The sequence below is a fragment of the Mixophyes fleayi genome, chromosome 1, assembly GCF_038048845.1.
Source record: "Mixophyes fleayi isolate aMixFle1 chromosome 1, aMixFle1.hap1, whole genome shotgun sequence".
NCBI lineage: Eukaryota > Metazoa > Chordata > Amphibia > Anura > Limnodynastidae > Mixophyes > Mixophyes fleayi.
The window spans coordinates 50,068,725-50,084,136 of NC_134402.1; the positions used below are offsets into that span (position 1 = coordinate 50,068,725).

Consider the following 15,412-nt stretch of genomic DNA (forward strand, 5'->3'; position numbering starts at 1 on the left):
AAGGTTCTGCTTTTATACCGAGGTAGTAACACGTCCTGATGGTCAGATAATGAAGTGCACCCTATTAGCAGCCAATGGCTAATATCAGCTTCTTTATTGATACACAGGCAGTAAGGGTGTACATTTATTCTCCACCCATGACTTCTTCATGTTCGTTTATAAACCGTTATATATAATTTATCACGAGATTGATTCATCAAATTTTAGGATTTGGTGAGACGTAGATGATTGTTAATTATGTCCTGATCTAACTAATTTGAAATAGGGTTTACTTTCTTTTTCACATTACTGTATAAATCCTAACTTTTACCTTATGGTTAGTGGTCTTTTCATTATATTGTAAATACAATCATACCTGGTGCCTCATGCATGTAGACAAAAATCCCAATTTCAGGATTTGGGCTTACCCTAAACTTACTATAACCGTAGGCTACACTGTTTGGGATTTCTTGAAGCCAAACAATCCATATTTTGTACTCATGAGTTTAACACCTATGCAAGTTAGACAGAGGACTCTGCATCTCTGGGTCTGTGCATGCTAGATAGCCAATGGTTACAGATGTATGACTTAGTAACAGGGGCAAGTAAGAAGACATTTGTATATATCTAATAAAAATACCAAGGGAGCGGTTTTACTCCTTCATTCTCTTTTTCTGTGGATTAACACAGAACATCATAAACCAGCTATCTGAATGGTAAATATCTTCTGTTATAAGAAAGTACTTACTGCACAAATTTTCTAAAATGACAACATAATAATAAAATACAGGAGTATATGTAAAAGATTTATTTAGGATAGAGAGAAAAACAAATTTAATGACCTTTTGGGCAATTAGCAGAAAGCTGAAATAGAGAAAAAGGCACTTTAACTAAATTTGTTTTGTTTCATTTTGAAAATAAACATTTTAATTTTGTTTAGACTAAGGAAAGGTGCAAAGAGGGTGTGATTTGCCAACACAAAGCGGTTCATAATCATTAGGGTTCATTCACCCTACACATTCAAAAAGGCATTAAATAGCGCAGAAAGAAGCATAAACCGGGCCTAAAATAGGGATGATTGCTCCGTGTGTTGCTTCAAATTGGTCTTGACGCCACGTAGGTTCAATAATCCCTTCTGTAAGCTCTGTCCGAGATATTTTCTGCTCCCAAAGCTCAGATGAAAAGGCAAAGCCGTGCGAGTGTATGTTAGTGTCCTTACTGATGCAATACAACTGTTTCCACCATTCTTAATGTTCTAGTACACGATCCATTACAAGACCGGGGCCAGTCAAACTGCAATGCAGTTACTACAAATATGCTTCATCTTCCATAGAATCATTCTCATATCATGTCTCAGCTCCACTTGTACTGACAGAGAGTTCCTTTGTTAGATCAGACACATCTTCCTCTGGTGTCTGCTGAGCACCTGTAGGTTCATCCCCTAAATATTTCTCTTTTCTACTCTGCTTGAGGCACTTGTCCAGTCTTTTGATGAATACATCAACGTCTTGTTTTTTAATGCCAATGGCTGAAGCCGCATTCAGATAAGAACATGGATAGTCGTTACTGTGGGACATGAAACCTTCAAAAACATATCCATTAATTGTCTGTGATGTACCGAGCGGCACAACCCTGGAAGAGAAGTAAAAGAGCAGAAACTTAAAAAAAAAAAAGACCAAGTAGGAATTGGTGCAATTTAATAGTGTACTCATTACATGAGAAAAATCTATAATAAAAATAAGAAATGTTATAAATAAAGACTAATAATATTTTTACTGCATACATCAGTGTGCCTATTCCTTGTATCTGTGTTCCTGAATCCTATTCTCCTAGGCCTGCTAACTGCAATATCTAAGGATAATACGGTTTTAACAGACTATGGTCAGTTAATTGTTTAACAAATGTTTAAATGTACACTAACCATGCTGAAAATGTTTTCCGAAACCTGCACAGACTGAAGGCAGACGTTTGTGGCCTGGACCAATATTCATGGAGGTATGAGGCCAAGCGGTCTCATTCCTAGGGCTACAATGTACACCAATTTTCGCAGGATAGCATCCCTCCCCCCTTTTTTTTTTCCACCCGAAACTCTAAGTCACAATTCTTAAATTTCCTGAATTTAAACTTCTGAGTAACCAAAAGTTACTCCACATAAGTTGGAATAGGTTCCTATAACCCTATATCTTACACGGGACCTAAAGTTAGTCTGGGGTGGATTTTATGACAAGAGTAATGTTGAGTGTTCTGGTTTTTCATTTCCAAATGATGGGACCCTACTCAGTGGTCCAGTCTCATGGATTTAAAATGTCTTCCTCCACCATGGGACTGGTAGATTTTAAACTGGGATATTCTTTTACATCTCTGAGAAAAGATTGAAAAAAAAAATGGTTCCTGAGCTCAGTCCTTGTGTTTAAGAATGGATGAGGCCTTAACACACACCTAGAGACACAGACACACACACACCCAGAGACACACAGACAGACACACACGTTCTGTATCCATTTACCAGCATTGAGGTAGGATGTGTATCAGCTGCTGTTTCCCAGCAGTAAAGAGACATTATCACCTCAGCTGAATATGATCTGCGAGACTGCTAATTGCAAAGAGATGGCTGACGTGTGGATACAGCAGTTTTGTTCAGAGCTGGCCAGGGAAACAGAACAATTCAGAGTAATGAAGCGTTCTGCCCTGAAGTACAAACGTTTCTGAGGGCCGTCGGAGACTAGAAAATCATTCCGTCTTGCAGAAAGCAAAACATGCTAAAGCAAAGAAAATTTACCCAGGTTACATTTAAATGTTTGCTTTACATCTTAAAACAAAGAAAAGAACAGGCATGGCAGACCGGGGAAGGTATTAAAGGAGGTTTTGGTTTCTTTCATTTTAGTGGAATATACAATTGTAACCCACTAAATTTATATGTTCATTATCTTTAAATTTTTGTAGTTAAAGTGCACCTGCCACAGGGGGAAACACGAGTCTTATCGATTAACGGTACATTAATATCTCCCAGTATGCTTATAAAGCAGTAAAATCCCTGGGAGCAATGACGTCCAGGAGGGAAACTTGCACTGTAGACTCATCATCATCATTTATTTATATAGCGACAACATATTCCGTAGCGCTTTACAATTGGGGACAAACATAGTAAACTAATAAACAAACTGGGTAAAACAGACAAAGAGGTGAGAAGGCCCTGCTCGCAAGCGGGAGACTCAACTCAATTCAACGTAATACACTAATGTGTTGACCGGGCAGAGGAGCAACTCTTAAGTACCAGTCTCATGTCATTAAAGGCTTCTGCTTTCTATATGTTTATCATATTTTACTTTGTGTACTATAAAATGGGTATGGTTGCATTAAAATACAGGGCACTGTCAAACACCCATTAGGAGGTTTACATATTTTCACCATTATAAAATCATAAAAATAATGGAATGTTGATCATGTTGTCTGATTTTATGAGACTAAAATAAAAAATAAATAAAAAGTTTACTGTACCTATAGAGTTGTGGAACAAGCCCTTATGACTAGGAAACCACTCACCTTGCACCGGACACCTGTCTTGTAAATAGCATGGATCCAAGCTGTGTGATGGCTGCTCCACCTTTATAATTCAGATTCCTCAAAGACATTGCTGTATTGTGGACATATAGAAAAGAAGTATTGGTGTAAGCTGGGACACTCTGCTCACTTCCAGATGTTTTTGTAAATAACTCCCAGCTATTAGCAGCTAGAGCCAGGTTCAGGTTTAGCCAAACAGTAATTTAGCAGTCAAAAAAACAGTGTTACTACAATTACAGAAAAGAGGATTATAAAGATACGTAAGCTCAGAAAGCTCAGAGAGGAGCTGTGCATCAAGAGGCGGAAAAGCTGCAAGAACCAATCAGAGACGGAGAGTGACTCAGCGAGGAGCTAATGAGATGGTTCCTCGAGGAACAGAGTAGAGGCTCAAAACCATTTGTTTTATGTATAAGTCTTAGTTAGTGCCCTGTATAAAAGCACCCAGTCTCCTGTTACATGCTTTTATATAGTCACATAGCTCCTCAGTCACTTCTAATATTCTTATATTTTACAGCAGGGGTGTATGATCCCATATAGACTTCTCAATTGTTCATACAAATATTCAGACCACTCATTTATTATACAGGGTATGTAGTGATGTCATCACCATCTGTGAAGTAGTCATGTCACTTCTTCGTCATACATCATTATATATGGAGAATAGCGATGTCACATCACTCGTTTTAAAAGTCTTACACAATGGAATATACAGGCATATTGTTTTTTTTTTTAAATTGAATCTTGTGTATTATAATGAATGTATAACTGTAGAAATAAAAAAGTATATTAGAAGTCACCTCTGAGTTTCTTCACTTTGCTAAAAGCACTCTGCTTACAGGATTTTGCTTTTTATACAACCACATAGAGAGGACTTTTAATATTGTTAAATGTTATACTAGGAGATTGATTACAGTCATCATTACATCTCGACTGGCAGCAACAACCACTGTAAGATAGACTACATCCCTAATGTCAGTCAGGGGACCAGGATGGTTAGTTACATGACCACCGATGTGTACAATCCTTATAATGCACCAACAGCCGCTGCATGATTACAGCATAGGAGAATTGTACAGTTGTTTTTTGTATAATCTTTAATAACTTTCATTAATTTTTAAGAGGCTAAGGATTAAATAGGAGAAGAGGGTGGGTTAAGTGAAGGAGTTGTGCTTAGGGGGTTACATTAGTACACATAGCTAAATGCAGCATTATAAAATAGAACCAGAGTGAGGTAAATTATAGGAGCACCATAATGCAGCATGCCAAAGAGTCAAAGTATTATAAAGACATATTTTTAAAATAGCGACTTCATGAAAACATTCCACTGTAGAAAACAGGAGATTTATAATAGCATACGGAAAATAAAAATGTAGATTGCCAAGGTGCAGAATCCCTGGATATTCTGAGACAACAATTACCTTGCAATTGAATACTTTATCGCATTAATAGGCTTAATGTCACACAGCACAAAGCAGGAGTCGGAGACCATTTGTACTCTGCACTCACACAGCGCCATAAAGAAAAGAATCCATTGATTGTACTAAGCCATTATGTCCGGTCTAAGTGCTTACAGTAAGTATTCCTTTGTGCTGATAATACAGATTCATTGTAGACAGAAACAACTAACACAGAACAAAACGTGTCTAATATTATGTTTATTTCACATAACCTTGTGACTGTATCTTAATGTATTTAAGCAATTTGACATTGCAAAATGATCAACTATCAGTATTTAATTTAAAGATGAGAACAGTGTTTAGGTGTCAAACACACATTTGTGCACCCTTCAAAATGTAGTTGAAAACTGTGTCAATAAAAATGCTTCAGAATTATAAAAAAAGTAATTTGCTCTGCGATTCCCTACATGTGCCAGTCCAAGCGCCTCTTCTCACCAGAGCTCGGTGACATAATGGCTGGGTGGGTATCATCGGGCCTAGATAAGCCTAGTCCTAAAGCAGTAGCATTGCAGGCCGGAGGCGGTCACAATTCCGACAGTGGAAATGTCAGCAGGCTAAATGTCGACACTTCCATTGTGGGGACAGCTTGAGAATGTCGACAGTGAGATTGTCGATATTCACAATGCCGACATTAACAGACCAATGCCGGCAGATCAGCAATTTAGTACCCATCCCTTGCAGGGAAGTCAGGCTGGCTATTTACTATCTCTGCTCTCAACTCATACTGGTCACCCATTTCTACAGATTTGCTGAATTATCATAAATTTTGGTCCGAACCATAAAATGGCTGCCTTCACTGTGTGTAGGCCATACTTGCCAACTCTCCCGGAAAGTCTGGGAGACTCCCGAAATTCGGGTCAGTCTCCCAGGCTCCCGTGAGAGCTGGCATTTCTCCCGTATCCCGGAATTCCCTTGTTAAAATGAATCGTGGCATTTTGATCCCGTCACCCCCCCCCCCCAAAAGGTAATTTTACTTGTGGGGGCGGGGCCAAAAAGTCGTGATTCGAAGGTGCCCCGCCCCCTCCCATTAGTCACGCCCCTCTATTGGACGTCACCTACTGAAAGTAGGCAAGTATGGTGTGGGCAACGGTACTAAATTCTGGACAGACTACCTTTTAGGTAGGAATTGCCTACTGCAAGTGAAGGGGACAAGAATGCCTAACCATAGGGATCAGTCTAAGGCAGAGGTAGGCAACCTGTGGCTCCCCAGGTGTTGTGAAACTACAAGTCCCAGCATGCTTTGCCAGTAGATAACCAGCAGATAGGTGGCAAGGCATGCTGGGATTTGTAGTTTCACAACACCTGGAAAGCCGCAGGTTGCCTATCCCTGGTCTAAGGAAACAGAATTCAAATTAGAGTGTGAAAAATGATATAAAATTACAACATATACTTAGGACTTTGTCTACTGAAAAATTCATCGTTTAACATAAATTCATTTAACTTACCCAATGAGATGGGATTATGTGGAGTTTTTAGCAACTGCTCATTGTATTTTTCTGCCAAGGTCTTTAGTTCATTGGAGAGGTATGCAAACATTTCCTATAAGAAAACATCTGGATTACATTAGTACCTGTCACCTACACATTTAAAGGGTAACGCCACTTTTAAAATAGGTTTTATAAATTACTAATACTCCCCAGGTACAGCAAATGAGGGCAGTGTGTTAAAGCTGTATATTTTCTTTCTTGTATTTAACTTTTCACATGCCAACATAAAGTAAGCCCTCTTCTAGGTATCAAATAATCATGAGTATTCAATGAGAAAGGGAGCAGCCCATGTACTGGCAGGAGCACGCTCAGTGTGTTCCGGTGAAACATTCTGTGACCTCATCAAGCTTCCTGCTTTCAATACATTGGCTCTAAATGATCACATGAGATCAGTATCACAGGAACTTCTGCCCAAACACGTAATGTAAATAATAACACAACAAGGGACAGCCGACATTTATTCACAATGGTACAGTATGTGCAGATTGCAGTGAGGCTGTACTGTTAAAGATAGATTTTTCAAAAACGGATTGACCTGTACGCTTTTTTTGAGATTTAAAAAACAAAACAAAAAAAAAAAAAAAAAAACATTGTTGTTGACAATACCACTCCACAGTTAAATATTGAGCATTGATTGACAGTAAAACAATATGAATGAGGGGATTAAGATCATATTAACATGACACTTAGACAAGATAACCAGGCAGGATATAATTACTGGGGCAGCACGGTGGCTAAGTGGTTAGCACTTCTGTCTTACAGCACTGGGGTCATGAGTTCAATTCCCGACCATGGCCTTATCTGTGAGGAGTTTGTATGTTCTCCCCGTGTTTCCGTGGTTTTCCTCCGGGTGCTCCGGTTTCCTCCCACACTCCAAAAACATACTTGTAGGCTAATTGGCTGCTAAAAAAATTGACCCTAGTGTGTGTGAGTGTGTGTATGTTAGGGAATTTAGACTGTAAGCTCCAAAGGGGTAGGGACTGATGTGAGTGAGTTCTTTGTACAGTGCTGCAGAAACAGTGGCGCTATATAAATAAATGATGATGGTGATGATGTACTGTATCATATATATGTGCATGAAGAATCCTCATGTGACAGAATGTAATATGGGTGGGTAGTTGCGCTTAATAACTAATAATAATTATTATTATTATTATTATATGCACATATGCAATTTGTTTTCCAAGTGTCAAAATAACTTTTGTCTTCATGAGCTGTACATTATATGCAAACATCTGAAAATTCATGTTCTTTGAATATTTTTTGCAATGACAAGCCTACCAACAGCGACGATTTTCGGAGTCCAGAAGGGACAGACTTATCAATATGGAGGGACCTGGTCTGCGGATAACAGGGGTGAATCATTGCTTGGCTGGGTGGTGTACACAAACAGTTGGGCTGATAGAGACTTGTTCATTTTTTCCCGATGTAGGAATCCACCACTTTTGCTCTCCATCCTCAACCAAGTTAGCGTCATTCATTAAAATGAGTTTTTTTTAAATCATGTTGTTTCCTTGTATCGACAGATATTTCTATTTATTTTTTACTTCTTTGCCAGTTATAGATGAAAATCAACAAGCAAAAGAGATCTGCAAATCATCTCAGAGAAACAATTGTTGTTGCTCATCAGCCTGGAAATGTCCCCACCAAATGTCAGTCTAGTTCATTACAAAATGTTTTATTTCCCTTACCCAAGTCCTGCAAGTGCTTCCATTGTACCTATAGTCTGTTCAATCCTTCCTTTATGGGACGAGCCCATTCATTATCGCCTCAATGCGAGTGCACGGTACCACTCAACAGTGACAAACTGCGTCTATAATTGGGTTGGTGCAAGTTTTGAATTTGGGTCTCACAGAGCGCAGGGTTTGGTGACAGTGCTCAGTCGCATACTCAGGAAGGATAAGCATTTGTTATTAAATGTCAGGTATAAGTTTTAATGTGTATGAAAGAAGCACTGTAAAAAGACGTCACTATTTCTATTATTTATACACATTTCTGATCAATGAAAATCTGCATTTTATAAAGGGTAACTGCAGATCTTAAAAATCATTGTGTGTCTGTCAGTGTCCGTCAGTAGGGCTGAACTAGTGGAGGAAGCACCATTGGTGTTCTTTTATTTCTGGAGTCACACATATTTGTTTTATGGTTCACAAGTACTAAATGGCTGCAGATGAGATTTCTGTAACGATTTTACCAACAACAAAGTCCTGATCAGCATGCCACTTCATGCGTACACTCTTGAATGATTTACCTTCAGATCTCTGCTCTTCATCTGTCATAACCATCAACTGAAAAGATAATGGGGTATATTTACTAAACTGCGGATTTGAAAAAGTGGAGATGTTGCCTAGAGCAACCAATCAGATTCTAGATGTCATTTATTTAGTACATGCTACAAAATGACAGCTAGAATCTGATTGGTTGCTATAGGCAAGATCTCTACTTTTTCACACCCAGTTTAGTAAATATACCTGTGACAGGATGGACCGCCTATGCCACCCTGTCTGTTGTTGCTGGGAACCGGCTGGGCTTACTTTGCCACCGTTCCCTTTCGCTATCCCAAATGCGTCCTCTTGCCGCAGTAGGAGGGGCTTACACATGGTGCCACCACTGGACTCCTTACCGGCATCCAGGACCAGGTTTCTTCTGGGTAACTGACGCTGCAAGTGTACCCCGTTACTGGTGTACCTGGGCTGGTACTTCTGACCTCTTACTATGGATCAGGGAAGCTGTGGATGGATCCCCCCCTGGCCTATCACACGGACCAGAGCTGCATGGGTAGCAAGCAGGCAGAGCGGTGGTACTGGAGGTACTTGGGTCCAAACCTCAGAGACAGCCGGAGAACAGATTAGATTTAGGGTCTAATCTGCAGGTCACAGGAATACAGCAATATTGAAGATATTTTCAAGCAGGTCTTTGAAGCGAGATGTTTATTTACTCTCATTGGTTAAAGGTACCAGCGATCTGGTCAGTTGAAATTAGAAGAACAAGTTTTCAATACAAGCCAGTGCCTTTTATACAGTTCAGACACAGGCTATTTTTAGATACAGGATGCAACCCGTATACACAAACATGGATTTATATGCATTACAAAGCCGACAATATTTACACTTATCTATAAAATTCTTAAAAACCTTACTGTGATATCCTGCATCTTATTTCAGAGGCAGGAGACCTACTAGCAAGTCAAAAGGTCTAACTGGCATGAAAACTTCAGACAGTCGCAGAATACACATTCCCAAAGAAAAAGTACAATCCTCAAACAAATCATTTCCCCACATCATAATACACAAAGGACTTTGTAAACAAAGGCTCATTGTATCAGATATATACATCAGAAATGAGACATTTGCTTTATAAAGGTTAAACAGAAAAAACTAATTTTCTACCCTGGTGTCAGAAATAACGATTTCCTAACTCAACATATACACAATATCAAACAAAAGTGCTTCTGCAATTATATAAATAAGTGCCCTGCTTAAATAAATTCATACCATAAATTATTTATGAGTGATCCAGTCACAATACCTCAATGACTATGTATAGAGAGCTGCCTAAACTGCTGGTCGCGAGCATACACACTGCAAAATTTACCCGACATCGCTCCATCATGTATAAAGATTTTTAGTCCAGGTAAAAAAAAAAAAAAATATCAAATCAAACGATATGAAGTGCTTTTACAATAAAATATGGTGAGGGTAGACACTGATGCAATATGGGACCTAACGGTCGTTTATCGTGTGATTGGCGCAGTAATCGGGTGAAAAAACTCTAGTGTGTGCTCAGCTTAACTGGGAAAACACACTGCAAACAATTTAGTCCACACACCCAAATTTACATGGAAAGCTGCCTCACTATTGTGACTGCCGTTACATAATATAGAATGCACACTTTAGACACTAAGGGGGGTATTCAATTGACGGCGTGATCGCCGAAAATTGAGCGCTCGAAAAATATTACCGTTAATACAATAATTACTCGCTGAATTTCAGCTCGCAGCTCCCTGAGCCGCGAGCTGAAATTCAGGGAGTAAATACCGTATTAAGGTTTTTTTACGCGCAGATTACCGTATCAACGGTAATACTTTTCGAGCGCTCGATTTTCGGCGATCACGCCATCAATTGAATACCCCCCCCTAAGGGCCTGATTCATTAAGGGAACATAAACAGCAATTTTGTGTATTTAAATTCATCTTTGAGCACACATGGCACTAAAAATAACCTACAATTTCAGGGAGGTGAACAGTCGTACGCTGCAGTCAATGTACAGTTAGGGCCTGCCAAGCTCAAGCGAACGCAGCAGCGTCCAATTCAAGCTTTGGCATCTCTCAGGTACTTGTTTTTCAACCGTATCTCGTGCTCCAGCTACAGGTCTAGTCTAAGGGCCGAGGGACTAGGAGGGAGAGATGATTAAAACATCTCTGTGCAAACAGATTGTAACTGGACGACAAAGCACCGGCAACACGGGGTTGTGAGATCTCAGGGAACCCGCTGACAGATAAAGTACTGGTACATTCAGCCCCTCACCAAGTATATTTCAGCTGCCCTCTAAGAACCACTGATCCTACTCAACATTTGGGCCTCTCTCTTCCATCTACATCAGTAAACCCGGCTAAACTGATCTAGGAGTTCAGCTGAGCAAGCAGGACTGTTATTGTCTTCACGAACAAAGGACGGGCAAAATCCCCATTGTGCATTGAGAGATGCAACAAGGATCCCCAAAATCTCAGCACCGAGTGTAAGGTAGGAAAACTATTGACTAAAAAGATCGAATTCAAAGCTAAACAAAACAATACCCTGGTAAAGGGAAGGACGGACTATTTCTACACTGACGGCGCGTCAGTAATTACCACCTTATAATGCCTACAATATCTGCTTCTTTGAATTGAAATCAATATTACATGGACAGAGGCTGGTATACAAATAACAGACAGAACTATTGACTATTTATATTTGTGTAAGTATAGATTTGACACCTTATACATACATTCAGTTGCTCACACAGCTCACTGTAAAAGTGTCTATTTCTATCACTTAAGTAGTGCGATTTTTTTTTATAATTATATGTTATGTATTGCCTTTTTATATATATGCTCATAATAGGGCAGCATGGTGGCGTAGTGGTTAGCACTTCTGCCTCACAGCACTGGGGTCATGAGCTCAAATCCCAACCATGGCCTTATCTGTGAGGAGTTTGTATGTTCTCCCTGTGTTTGCCTGGGTTTCCTCCGGGTGCTCTGGTTTCCTCCCACACTCCAAAAACATACTGGTAGGTTAATTGGCTGCTAACAAATTGACCATAGTCTGTGTCTGTCTGTCTGTGTGTGTATTAGGAAATTTAGATTGTAAGCCCCAATGGAGCAGGGACTGATGTGAATGAGTTCTCTGTGCAGCGCTGTGGAATTAGTGGCGCTAAATAAATAAATGGTGATAATAGTTTACTATTTATGTAATTTTATGCTAATAACAGAATATTAATTACCCGCTGTCTGTGGGTCCCGATCACTATTGCGAATTTTTACTTCTTAGATATTGATTTTTTTGTGGGGATTGCAGATTCCTTGCAATAAGCAGCCTAGAACCATAGTCCTATCAAGCGCCGAAAGGTAAAAATTGTTTTATCTGTAAATGTTAGTACATGGGCATTCAGGAGCAACTGTAAAAATGTATGTTATGTACAGTAGTCATTCATATCATCATATCCTGCAGTGTCTCGTGTAGGAGAACAGAGCTGACCTACACCCGTATTCACCACCACACGTATCTTCAGATCCGCTCCTTGAATTAGGGCGTACACATACCTGATTTATGTGCGTTTATATAAAAACCGCACGTTACGTTCCGTATGGCCCTGAATCAGGCCCTAAGACATCCTAATCAAAACATAAAATGCCCATCTACCGCGACATCCATCTTACCGAGATTGGTACCTACACTAGCAATTCATGTCTATAACAGGGTACATTCCACTCTGATTCATCTGCATTCAGGTTATAGAAACTGATGGCACCTACACCGATCAGAATGAGGGAGCAGTAGATGGACAGTCGCAGTTTGAACAAAATCTGCACAAAACGATCATCATGTTTTTTTCAGATATTATACAACAATATTACAGATTCTATGCCGATCTCTTGGGCAACAGAGATTTGGAGCAAAACTCCACAAGACACAAGGATTATACAGTCTACAGTGACACCCACAGGAACTTAAAGCTGGCTGAATGGACGATGTTTACCAATGTGAATGTGTGCTTGTCAGACTAGAACTACGACCATTTTTACACTACGCAGAAGGAACAGTATTAGGACAGCTGCACCCCAGACATCATACTACATACATGTAGTAGATATACATCTGGGTGGTGCAGTCTAGGGCAGCGTTTCCTAAATCTGGTCCCCAGGGACCACAAACAGTAAAGGATTCCCAGGTCACCGCACATAATCACAAGTGATTATTACCTTATTATCAGTACCTGTGGCTATTTAAAAATGAGTCCATCTGTAATGAATACACCTGTGCTCCTACTGGGAGATACGGAAAACATGCGCTGTTAGCAGCCCCCTGAGGACTGGAGTTTAGGGGACATATACTGGTGCTTGTATAGGGGAAATCTTTATTTTATTATAATTTCATAATAACCCTTTACTAAATGTAACTGCGTGTATAACTGGCAGCCATTAATGGTGAGCTGAGACTGGTGGTATACAGGTTATAGTGAAGAATATGGAATTTCAGGGGTCTCTATAGCAGTTATAGGACCATTCATGTGCTCCTTCTTCACTTGTGTGTATATATTTAGCTGTGTATATGTATATTTTTGATTCCAAATGAACAATTCTATAAAAACATAATCACTTCCATAAACAAACACTTGTGGCACAGAAGTTACACAATTTTCGTCTGACATAGCAGAGAGATATTTAGGGGCATATTCAATTTTTGGCGTTACAGCCAAAATTAACGCGGCCCGCGCACTATTACCGTCATTACGGTAATAGTGCGCATAAATACCGTTATTACGGTACTTTTCTCGCTGGATTTCAGCTCGCGGCTCAGGGAGCTGAAATCCGGCTTACTATTACCGTAATAACGGTAATAGTTTTGACGCCACGGGCATATTCAACAATTGAATATGCCCCTTAGTGTATGTGAAATGTAAGACAGTTGCTCTTTATCAGAAGATCACATTACACAAACTTCAATCGGCTACAATACTGTCCGTTTGTATGAAAATGTTCCCTTGAAAATGATTGACTAAATTGGCCCATTACAATAGATTGCATTGGATCTATTATATAAACAAACACATGTAGGTGACAACTGTGACGACTCTTTAACTAAAACACATTGGGTATGATTCATTAAGGAAAGTAAAAAAAAAAGGTTTTTCTTCCGGACAAAACCATGTCACAATCCAAGGGGTGCAAATTAGTGTATTATTTTGCACATAAGCTAAATACTGGCTATTGTTTCATGTAGCTCACAAATACTTGATAGCTTTATGTTTACACTGAAATTTATGGTTGATCTAGGACATGTCCTACCCAATCTATAAATCTGTCCTCATACTTTAAATTTACCTTCCCCTCCAATGTAACTTGGCTTTGACAAAGTTACTCCTTTTTTTTTTGCTTTACTTTCCATAATGAATCAGGCTCATTGAGTGTTGTTATTCTACAAGGGATAATGACTATGCTTTAATCTGTATTGCATGTTTGATTTACAGTTTAAACCTTAGATGAGAAGGAGTTGTAAACCTTAGATAGGAAAGAATCTTAAATGAAAAAATAAATACATACAATATCTGTAGTCATTTAAAAAGTTTGTTAAGGAGAAGATGTAATGGGGTGATTGGCATACGGAGCGACAGCCCTTTGTTATCAGTGATGTATATCTTGATAGGGCAAATTAATAATAAGCTACGTTTAATCAGATAAAGTAATCATTTTGATTTCTCCTTCGGCTGACTGGAGATTGACCCTAGTCTGTGTGTGTGTGTGTGTGTTAGGGAATTTAGACTGTAAGCCCCAATGGGACAGGGACTGATGTGAGTGAGTTCTCTGTACAGCGCTGCGGAATTAGTGGCCCTATATAAATAACTGGTGATGATGATTGAGATCTGACCTTCAGTCCTTCCAGCGCTCACTCAAAACTCACCTTTTCAAGCTCACCTATCCTACCACCACCTAACCATTCTATCCATCATCTCCTCTTCCTCGTCTGCCATCTCCATTTTCTCCCAGTTGGTCTTACTGTCTCTCACCACCCCTACCTCTAGAATGTAAGCTCTCATGGGCAGGGTCCTCTTTAACTATTGTCCCACATTTGTCTACTGTCTCGTACTCCCATCTTTTGCTGCACTCTGTGTAAGTCCCCATATCATTACTCACACTCACCTATGCTACTTATATGTATTACCTTCATCTATTTGTTACTTGCTTCTGTATCTGGCGCTTCAGAATTGGTGGCGCCTAATAAATTAATAATAATATGGTCGTATTTATTCCTACCCATCTATAAAATACATTACATATCAGGCTTTTATCAAAGGAAGGGAATATCTCTCAAGTCACCATATCAGTCACTGAGAATTTTTTCTAACTTTTAGCTGTAAAAATAACTTTCCGTCTCCCTCGCTTCTTTAACAAACATGCATCCAGTTTAGTCTCACACATACAGATGGGGATTCAATTTAATGCAGAAGAGATTAATAGCGCTTCTGGGCTTGGAGCATTTTTTTTTGTAGGGGTCAAATCAATAACAGGCTATTTTCTAGAGCTATGTCTATGGGGAACTTAATAGCACCCCAAGCAAACACGTAGTTCAAGGATTCAGAGAAATGAGATGGCAACTGCATTGATTTTTATGTACTATATTTAACTCAATTTGTACACCTCTTTTGTGATGAACAATTGGCAAATTCTGA

At 39.4% G+C, this 15,412-nt stretch overlaps 1 protein-coding gene across 1 annotated transcript in view; it reads right to left on the reverse strand.

The window, feature by feature from the left end:
* Positions 1 to 782: 782 nt before the first annotated feature.
* Positions 783 to 15,412, reverse strand: part of SEPSECS (Sep (O-phosphoserine) tRNA:Sec (selenocysteine) tRNA synthase) — a 29,834-nt gene continuing 15,204 nt past the window's right edge. The window contains exons 8-10 of the mRNA XM_075194748.1: positions 6,443 to 6,536; positions 3,523 to 3,613; positions 783 to 1,611 (exon numbers count right to left, since the gene is read on the reverse strand). Of these exons, the coding sequence (XP_075050849.1) occupies positions 1,326 to 1,611; positions 3,523 to 3,613; positions 6,443 to 6,536 (471 nt within the window). The 3' untranslated portion in view covers positions 783 to 1,325. The remainder of the gene's footprint in view (positions 1,612 to 3,522; positions 3,614 to 6,442; positions 6,537 to 15,412) is intronic.